The sequence below is a fragment of the Condylura cristata genome, unplaced genomic scaffold, assembly GCF_000260355.1.
Source record: "Condylura cristata isolate star-nosed mole 26May11 unplaced genomic scaffold, ConCri1.0 scaffold00022, whole genome shotgun sequence".
Lineage (NCBI taxonomy): Eukaryota > Metazoa > Chordata > Mammalia > Eulipotyphla > Talpidae > Condylura > Condylura cristata.
The window spans coordinates 19,477,770-19,488,397 of record NW_004567123.1 but is presented as its reverse complement, the minus strand read 5'-3'; the positions used below and the strand labels follow the sequence as shown (position 1 = coordinate 19,488,397).

Sequence of the window (10,628 nt, the reverse complement as noted above, 5' to 3'; positions counted from 1 at the left end):
AGAACTGGGGTACAGGCCAGAGGTGCAGGGGCAGTGAGAGGATTCACCAGAGACAGAGTGGGGAGCAGACAGGCCGATTGACAAAGTACACTGCTGAGGGGAGCAGCGGGCGGGCCAGGAGAGGTCTGCCGGGCCACGTGAGGTCTGCCGGGCCACGTGGATCAACTCCTGGGCAGGGGTTGAACTTAGTGCCGTGCTTTAAACCGCTGCGACAGTGGTTTAAATTGTTTTAATTTTAATCTGATACTTTGGAAGGCAAAATATTTCAGAATAGCTTAAAGAAGTGGGTCTAAAATCATAAGTTCTTAGATTCCAGTCCCATCCCTGCTTTTTGCTCTTAGTAACCAGTGGGCAAGATGGCTGGCTGGTAGGAAAGCCTTTTTCTGCACATTTGGAAAACAGAAAGTAGTAACTCTTGTTCATTGTGAAGACTAACAGGATGGAGTTTATAAAATAGCACCTAAACACGATAAAAAGCTCAATTATGACAGTTAATAGTTCTTAAGATTCTGACGATGGCATTTTAGTAGGTACTTAGTATACTGGGCCAAAATGGCAATATCCAAAGACTTGCAGAAAGGTAAATAGGCCCTAACCTGGAGAACTCAGGTGAGACATAGGCCCCTCCCCTAAGCTCCACCCCCTCCAGGGCACACTGACACACCGCCGCCCGACGCCAAGGGCCAGAAGAGTGAGTCGCGCGCGTGACAGAAGCGCGTGACGCACGGGGGGCGGGTCAAAGAAGTAGGATGGGCCCGGATAGGACAGGAAGTTCGCACGGAAGGGGTGGGGCAGGTCAGGAGGCGGGGTTCAGCGCCAGCTTGACTTAGAGCAAGGCTTCCGCGTGCGTTGGTCTGGCGGACGGGAGCGCGCGGCGGGGGCGTGCCCGGAGGTGGGGCGGGGCAAAGCAGGGGGCGGGGCGGCGCGGCCTAACGGCGGCTGTGGCGGCGGCAGCAGTGGCGGCTGGGGTTGGCGAGCTAGGCGGCTACAGATCCCGCGGTGGCGCCTGCGGGGCACCCGGGCCTCGAGTGGAGGCGGGAGGCGCGCGGCAGCGGCGCTCTGCGATGGTGGGAGTCCCTGGAGGGGCGGCCTTCCAGCGTAAGTGGGGTGGGAAGGCGGGCGACTGAGGGGGGCGTGTGAGGGGCCTTCGGCTACGCGGGCGCGAGTTCTCGAGAGGCCCCCGGCGCGCGGCCGGGGTGGGGAAACTGAGGCCCCAAGCCGGGCGTCGGATCCAAGGTCAAGCTGCAGTCTGGGCCTTCCTGGGTTCCCAAGGCCGCCTCGGCGCTTCCTGCGCCTTCCGGAGGTTTCCTGGTGTGAGCGAAACTGTGGGAGCCGCGGCCTCGGAGCCCAGGCCGGGCCGCGTCCCTCTAACTTGCCCACGGGCAGGGACTGTTTTGTTTTTCCGGCGGCGCCGGAGCCACTAAGTCCGACTCTGGGGTACGTATTACACATGTCGGGTTTCAAGAGTGTGTGACCGAGGGTGGAGGAGGCATGGATGGCCCCGTTGAGCGGTCTGTTGAGTGCAGATTCAGGGATCTGACTACCTAGATTCATACCCCGGATTGGGGTCGCACAGGCCGTGACCGTAACATTTTGCCCAGCCTCAGTTTCCTCATCTGCAAAATGGGGGTGTGAAAAAGAATCTCCAGTCCCCGTTGGGTTTCTCGAGGCTAATAGAAAGCTTGGCACAGACTTTGGCTCACATACTAGCGTGAAAACTGTCATTATTGTAATTGCTAATAAACCTCATCTAATGGGAACCTCACTCGGAAAAGCCCTACATTGGGTTCTGGTTGTGTAAAGATTTTGGTCTTCAGTTTTAGTTGCGCTCTGAGTTCCATCCATTTGTCTTACCTCCATTATCTTCATTCCAGCATTTATCTAGTGTCTCAACCTCCTAGAATGGTGAGATCCTTGGGGGAGCCTGAGGGTCTCTTAATAACAATAATAAAAGTTTAATTGTTTCTCGTTACAATAATAGCAAACATTTTTTGAGCACCTGACATTTTACATTCTGTTCATTTAATATTTATTAAATCATCTATTAAAAGGATCATTCTTGGCCCAGGAAATGTAGCAGCAAACTAGATAGACCAAACTGGGGTGGTGGTGTGGTCATGGGGAGAGAGGAAGCACGGTAAATGAGGACAGAGATAAATTCATCTTGCATGTTTTCTCCACTAATCTTTGTCAAAGTGTAAATAAGATTGAGTATACCCATTTTGCAGGGAAGCAAATTGAAAAACAGAAGGGTCCCTGTGGTCTAGCCTCAGCAGTATTCTTCAACACATAAAAGAGAGGCTTGGCATAGCCTCTTTGTTTTATACTCATTAAATATTGGATTGAAGAAATTCGAAGTAGATGCATGCAGCCAATGTTTCTTCAAAGTCAAGTTTGCAGTTGTTGCTTTTGATGGTTTGATGCATTCCTCTTGGGATTTATAATTAAAGAGAGACAGAAATGACCCTTTAGGTCTGCCTCATCTCAGTAAAGTGAAAGAACATTTTATCTGAATTTAAATTTTTGTGCCTGAACCTTTTATGCAGTTTTTAGTTTAATATATGCCCCAGAGTACAATTTTTGGTCTGTTATGTAACTTCAATTTTTCTAGTGTTTCTAAGGGAGTTGTATATTACATTTCCTAGACAGTAAGCTTAGCTTTTTCTTTTAATCTGGAAGCATATATTAAATTGCATTAAAATTAAAATATTGAAAGAATTTTTTCAGTGAGGTTGTCCTAATACAGTTGTATTCAACACTGACCATCTGCTAAACATCAGGCCCTGTGCTGACGTTTGGATTACAAAGATAAGTAACAGCAGATTCTTGCCTCTAGAAGCTCACCTATAATCTTGATTGGCCAGTGTTTGTTACTAAGAACCGGGGAGAGAAAATATAGAAGCTCAGAGTCCCTGGGAGTAGTCTAGAGCAGTAGCCTCCTGTATTTTTCTTCCTGTCACTTACTTAATAGGGGTTCATATGCACACATTGTATGAATGTTTTAAATTACAATTACAGTGTTGACTGTACAGTATTATGTACATTTTATAATCTGTAAAAATAGACGTTATACAAAAGGATGAGCTAAACCAAGTATAATAGAAGTTCCAATATTTCCTTCCCATACTCCCGTGTGTGAATAATATACTTCCTGGGTGGAGTGGTTTTGTAGTGGGACCTTTTCTTCAATCCTTTAGGTCTGTTGAAATTCAGTTCTGGAGTTGTGCCTAGATTGAAACCTTTGGGTCCGGTCCTTATTAGCTTTTAGAATTGTTGCATTTACTTGACCTTTTTGATTGTTTTCTTCATCTGTAAAATTAAGCTGGAAGCTACTTCATTTGCAATTTTATTGTGATGATTGATAATATGTACATATTACTATAATGCATATGCTACTGTATTTAAAGTGTTTCACTGTACTTGACACATGCTTGGGTGCTGTTAGTGAAGGAGGATGCATACAAAGCTTAGGATCTCACACTACAGTGAAATCCACCACACCCAGGTATATGGCTAACGATAAGTGCTTTACATACTCTTAAGCAAAGGTTTTGGGGCTGCAGAAGAGGCCTTGCTAATTATTCTTCCAGGGTTCTATAAAATTCAGATAGGTAGATAACTTTGAACCAGACCTAGGAAAGAGAGAGGCTTTTTCTAGAAGTGAGGGACCTTATTGACTGAGCTTATAGAGTAGAAATTGAGGACTTGGTGAATTGTTCCCCAGATCTGGACCCTCAAGGAACCTGGTTGAGGCTTGTATACCTTGTCAATAAGTTAATAGTACATCCTGATTGGAGTTTTGCCTGGCAGAAATCAAGTAGCAAGGAAGCCTGTTCCAGAACTTTCATAGCGCTACAGCTCTTTCCTATCTGTTGGCAGTTAGTTACCTTATTCTGCTTTCTGAATTATCTAAGAATATAAACTTCTAAACTGTAATCTCCTTGAATTTTATGATAGTATCTACATCTTTGTCATTTTGCCTAGTAAGTGGAAAGTCTGTAAGCATTTGGAAAGGCACATAAATCATTGGACTTTAAAAGAATTGTGAACAATTAACAGGTGAAATGGTAATGACCATACTTATTAGTGAATACTTGCTTACAGATAATTTTATGATAGAATAGCCCTGTGCATCTCCAAAGGGGTGAAAATTGTCATCTTTATTAACTCTTTATCTGGTACTTATCCACCAGGATGATAGATATGAAAGTGTACCAGAGGTTAACTAGGTACCTTCTACTTGCTCCTCTAATTCACTGCACCTTTTCCCATCTTTGGAGTATTGTTTTGAACCTTAAATTGTAGAAAGTGATTACTCAGTGGTAAAGATTACCTCAAGTCCTTTGAAGGCTAAGGAGAGAGAGCTAGCTGGTCATTGTTTCTGCTTTGGTAAGATTACCAAGGAGAAGGGCCTCATGAGCACTGAACTGAGTGATCCCATATGCAGTATGAGTGAGTGTATGTACTTATGACAGGGCTGGTTTCTGGGATTTATTATGGCTGTTTAAGTAAGTTTTTGCCTGTCTCTGGTTTCTATCTCTCGGCCCCTTGAAGGCCTTGAGGCTATCTGAAATCATAGGGACTTGTAAAATGAATCTATGGCAAACATGTCAGCTGATTAAGTCCAACTGAAATTTTTTTAAGTCTGCTAGATTTTTTGCTTGCCACTTTTGTGTATGTCATTTCATGTACTTCTTAAAACTACCTTGGGAGGGAGTTAGTATCTTTGTTTTACAGATGAAGAAATAAGACTCAGAAGAAGCTAAGTAAATTGCCCAAGGTCACATGCTATTCAAAATTAGTACACTCCTGGTGTTGAGTTCACTCATTGTAAGTTGAGATCAGAGTCCAAACCTGCTATTTTCTTACGCTGGAGGTTTTTAGTTTTGTGTTCTGAGGGATCCCAGAGTTCTCTGAAGATGATAATCCTTTTCATTTTTATTCAGCAACTTTTCCCCCCTAACATCTTTTACTAGAAATCTCCTAAGAATTCAGATATGATTTAAAGACCACTGTATTAGGCCTTGTTCTGTTGTTCAGCGGTATCCTGAATTGGCCTTAGAGATGAACTAAAGAAAAAAGGCAACTCTTAGCAGCCTTTACCAATTCATCCCATATGTTTCCTAATCCTAGCAGCAAAGCAGATGATGGCAGTGAACATCAAAAGCCCAAGAAATGTCCATGCTTATTTTGTATGGCTCTCTGAGTAGCTGTCAAATATGGATCATCAAGTATAGTATATGGACAGTGCAGTGAACCTTTACTTTGGAGTGTGGCCTGTATATTTTATTGTACCCCCTCTATTTTGTATTGCTGTAATTAAATGCAGAAATCAAAGTAAAATTCAGAATAACCCAGAGCTGGGTATCCTCTGTCTGGATTTATAGCTGTGGAGTTGGCTAGACTGTTCAATTAAATTAGATGATGGCGACAAATATGTAATGTGACCTCTCCAGCAGCTCAACTGAAATGTTAATACCAGACATAGCACAGCTCCCTTGACATACTGCTTTGACCTTTCCTCTTTCACAAAAATATTTCCCTTATTCTTTTGTTAACTTAGCCTGCTTTTAATTGTTCAAAGCCACATAAGAACAGACATTCAGAGCACAGATTTATTCATTTTTATCTTATATCCCTAGTGCTATACTAATTGTACATATTTTCCTTCAATTCACATGTAATTTTCAGCTAGTTTACTATCTCCTTACCACTACCCATCCATCTTCTCTCTTGTTCCTTCAAAGCCAAAGCATCTCTGACATTTTTCTCTACTCAAAATGTGGCAGGGGAATTTTACTCTTGATTTTGAGGAAATGATTGTCATTGATTTTGTTTCCCATTAGAGAAGTGGAGCCAAACTTGAGAGGAGGCAAGTAGCAATCAAGCTGTATAAAATCACGTGTTGGGCACTGTTTGCTATTATATGAATGATTTTATAGTAATTATAACTAATAATCTTCCATTTTAGTGGTTCCCATAGTTAAATGGGAACAAGTTTGCAGAAAGAAAGATATAGAGATATAGGGGAGAAACATAATGGCTGATATTACTATAGTACATGGAGACACAGAGGCCCCCCCCCTTTTTTTTTTCCAAATTTACTTTGTTTTACACAAGTAACACATGAATATATTTAAAAATTTAAATAATACAAATAGAGTGAAAATGCCCTTCCTGATCTACATGAAGTCATTCGTTTAATAGCCCTATTGTGGTGATGTTAGGTAGGTGCAGGTACGATGCTAAATTCTGTGGCACTAGTGAGGCTGGTTAAGGTAATCCCTGCCCTCAGAGATCTCTGGCTTGTCTTTTCTGTGTGCCTTGTAATGTGTCAGTAGCTATTGTAATGAGTCTTGACAACTGGATTTAATTCAGTTTGGACAATTACTCTATTTTTCTCTTGTCACTTATGTTATTGGGGAATAGTGAAACAAGGATCCTGGTGAATTGGTGGAGGCAGGGAGTATCTCAGGAAGGAGGTGGGATGCTAATTGTGCTACAGAGGCCTCAGAGCCACAGAGCCCCAGAGCCCCTGGGTGTAGCAGTGGCCATCAGCGCTTGGCTTGCTGTGTTTCTATAGTTCTTTAAATAGTCCACCTTAATCTTGTTGCTTTGGACTCTGAGGAATGGTGTGGTGAGGAGAGTTTCCACACACACACAAAGTAATAAAGCTAATTATTAAACAGTAATATGAAATTCTGAAATTTAATTTCTTACTGTTTTTATGTGACTGTCCTTTTTTGTGGATTTAGTTCATTTACCATTTCAGTCTCTTGGTTGTCCTTACACTGATAATTGAATTCAGTAAATCATTTATTTGAGGGGTCTAATATTTGTATTCTGGAAAGACAGACATATAGCCAATTATCCTAATTATGAATTATCATTCGAGGTCATTGACTAAAGGTCACTAATTTTCTAAGAAACTTGATTTCAAATACTCAATTACTTTCATAAACATTTAGTACCAGATGCTGGAGGATATAAAGAGAATTCTAAAGCCCCAGAGAAGTTTAAGTATAGTCTAGTGGGGTGCTGGGGAAGACAGATTGATAGTTTCAGTACCAAATGGTAAGCAGTGATAATTGCTTAAGAATCATCAAGGATGTGCATCTGATTTAATATATATGAATGTGTGGATGTATTTAAATGAGACTTCTTAAAGAAAATGATGCTTGTCTTGAACCAAATTTAATTATCCTTTCCAGCAACTTTTAAAAAATTGATTATTTTGGACTGGCAGTGTATTCAGATTATTCAGCTTTTAGAAGGTACTTTCATATTTTGTGAACAGTGTCTTTATTTCTGGGCTCCAACCACTCATTTTCCCTCTTTAGGGGCAACTAGCATTACCAGTTTATTTTGTATTCTTTCAGATATTTTCTAGTAGGCCATAAAAGGAATTCCTTGTTTTGCATTGTCTTTCATTTGTAAGGATGCACAATTATTTTTTTCTTCTATAGTTCATACTATTGATTTATATTTATATTCCTGTTTTTTGCTTTTACTAACAGTGCCCATAACCTTATTAAAAAATGTCATCCCATAGGGCCCTCCCTGGTGGCGCAGCGGGTTAAAGCACAGTACTAAGAAGCTAAAGCCACTTCGGCATTAGTTCAATCCCCGCCTGCCCCAAAGGTGACCACATGGCGCGGCAGACCTCTCCTGACCCGCCCGCTGCTCCCCTCAGCAGTGTACTTCGTAGATCTGCCTGTTCTGCTCCCCACTCTGTCTCTGGTGAAGCCTCTCACTCTCTGCATCTCTAGCCTGTACCCCAGTTCTGTATGAATTAAAAAAAAAAAAAAGATGTCATCCCATAAATCTGCCAATCCTTAAAAATAGAATTGCTAGGTCAAGGGGTATACAGTTAATTTTGATAGAGGCTGCCAAATTATTTGGCAGAAATGACCTATCAAATTTTATATTCCTACCAAGAAAGAGATAGTGGAAATTAAGACTGGGCTGTAGTAAAGGCATGTTAAAGCAGAGCTGTCAGAATCTTCATCCGTTAAAATCCTCTATGGTATTAACGATCAGGTAGCATTTTTGTCTGATATTATAAACTTCACTGTATTATCAACTCCAGAAAAACCCTGACTGACAGAATTGCATTGCGTGGACTACTATGTGTAGTACTGCAAATGGGATGCCATTAGCAGGAAAAAATGAATTCTAACCCTCTTATTAGGACATGAGTGTTTTAGTGAGTTACTTAACTCGGAATCATTCAAGTAAAAGGAGTAAAAGAATAAAATAACTGAAAATGTAAGGGATTCTATAGATATGGTAAAGCTTTCTTAAAAGTTATTTTACCCCAAGTTTTGAGGAATAGGAAATGCATAACAGCTCAGTTGAGAGACTCATTAAAAAAATTCCCTAGTTGTATAATCTTTGAATAAGCTTTTCATTGTTGTAAACCTCTGCTAGACAACTGGAAAACTGGTTTTCCTTTGGGGTAAGGTTCAGGATGGGTGGGTTATTGGTGTGTGATCAGAATTATACCCCAGGAGTTAATAGAATTCACATGTGAGACCCACATTATGACATTCTTGGGGAGGACTTTGGTATGTTTTTTTTTTTAAATAACCTTCCAGGTGATTCTCAGCCATGCCCTTCCTAGTTAAGAGTCACTGTTTGAACCAATTATTTTTCTTTTTTTTTAAAAAAGATTTATTTATTTATGCATATAAGAACTGTGGTACAGGCCAAAGCTATAGTGGATTATAAAGGATTCACCAGAGACAGAGTAGGAAGCAGAACATACAGAGTGACCAAAATATACTGCTGAAGGGAGCAGCAGATGAGACAGGAGAGGTCTGCTGCATGGTGTGGGACATCTCCCTGGCTCTGGCTGGGATTCAAACTTGCGCTGCAGTGGCTGTGGATAGCTTCACAGTGCTGTGCTTTAACCTGTTGTGCCACCAGGAAGGGCCCTGTTTGAACTATTTTCTATCCTTTCCTTCTTGCCCTCATCTTACACCCAGTGATTCCAGTAGGGTTACATTGCTTTATCTATCTACTATAGTGAAGGAAGAGTGGAAGTAGAACTTTGCTGTGCCATGAAGATTGCTAATTTCTGGCATGTTTTTTTGGCAGTAACTCATATTGTCATTTGCTGATTAAATTTGTTGATGAGTGAACTCTGGTCTTACTTTCAGTTACTGTTAAATTTTGTCTCAGTCTCTTATAAGCTTTGTGCTGCTTTCTCATTTTTGTAAAATTTCTTTCTATCAGTACAAAAACATAAATAGTGATTATGCAGCTCTCGGTGCCTTTATGTCCTTGAGCTCATTTTTTGAGCACTTATGTGAACATATTGGGTATGCAGATTTTTACTGAGGCAAAGAAGTGCTCTAAATATAGAAAAATCAAAAAAGATATTTGAGCTAACAGATCTCTGAGTTACTCTGATCAAGTCCTGAAACCAAATTACACTATACATGGTATCTGTAATTTAATCAAGTCCAGTTTTAGTGGACGCTATTCTGTGTAAAATGATCATTGCTATACTAATCTTTGAAGGTCTGTATAAGGTCTGTTTCATACAAAGTAGTAATAGTAGCATTCAAAGCTCATAATACCTGCAAATTCAGTGCTATTTCCATCTCCATTTTACAGTTGAGTAAACTGAGACTGGGAGAAGCCTGTCTTTTTAGTTTGGTAGTAGAGATTAAAACCTTAAGCCCTCCCTGGTGCACAGTAGGTTAAAGCACAGCACTATGAAACTATCCTTAGTCACTGCAGCTTCACTTCGACCCCCGGCCAGGGAGGTGACCCACATGGCATGGCAAACCTTTCCTGACCTGCCGCTGCTTCCCTTAGCAGTATATTTCAGTACATCTGCCTGTTCCGCTCCCTGCCCCTCTCACTCCTCACCTCTGGCCTGAACCTCAGTTCTTGTATACATAAATAAATAAATCTTAAAAAAAAACAAAAACTCAAGTTCTAATTTTATAGCGTTATATAAACTTTGTTAGCTACCACGTACCATTTGTGAGTCATTCTAAAAGAATGATAATTACTTAATATTCTGCTTTCACTGTAATTTTTGAAAAGTAGGTTCCAAAAGTAATATGAAATAGTCTTTAAAAAATTATAGCTGGTGGAATAAAAAGTAAAAATTCATTTACACCCATCACTGAGTTTGTATATATTCCCAGACTTTTTTGGATTCTTATAAACATTTATAACACACAAATGTATATTGCTTTTTCATAAATGTATGTTCTTCATAGTATTTTGCAAAGTCTATAATTTCAGGTCAAGTGGGAATTGTATAACACTATTCCATCAGATCTTTGTTTTAAACAAGAGCAGAAACATTGATCTCCTGTTTGGTTTTAAATACCTTGAAACAGATTTTATGAGCTACAGCAACATTTGCTATTGATTTGTTCAGTGAGATCCCTTTAAAGTGATCACATCTTTTGTTTCAGAGAACTTTCCACATGCTCTGTAAAAAAGGCAGATATATGACTGACGCTTCATAAGATGGGCCAAGTACCATTCAAATCCTTTTTCCCTTTCTCAGAAGTGCAAGGTTATCCATTTTGGAGCAGTTTACTCTTGGCAAAGACCAGATGGAGGAAGAATTTACCAGGAGGAAAAACTTTTTTTTTTTTTTT

At 40.6% G+C, this 10,628-nt stretch overlaps 1 protein-coding gene across 2 annotated transcripts in view; it reads left to right on the top strand.

Annotated features, from left to right (window-relative positions):
• Nucleotides 1-969: 969 nt before the first annotated feature.
• The window catches only part of CBFA2T2 (core-binding factor, runt domain, alpha subunit 2; translocated to, 2), a 92,778-nt gene continuing 83,119 nt past the window's right edge, over nt 970-10,628 (top strand). For both annotated transcript variants that reach the window (XM_012728400.1, XM_012728399.1), the window contains exon 1: nt 970-1,098. In XM_012728400.1, coding sequence (XP_012583854.1) covers nt 1,065-1,098 — 34 coding nt within the window. In that variant the 5' untranslated portion in view covers nt 970-1,064. The remainder of the gene's footprint in view (nt 1,099-10,628) is intronic.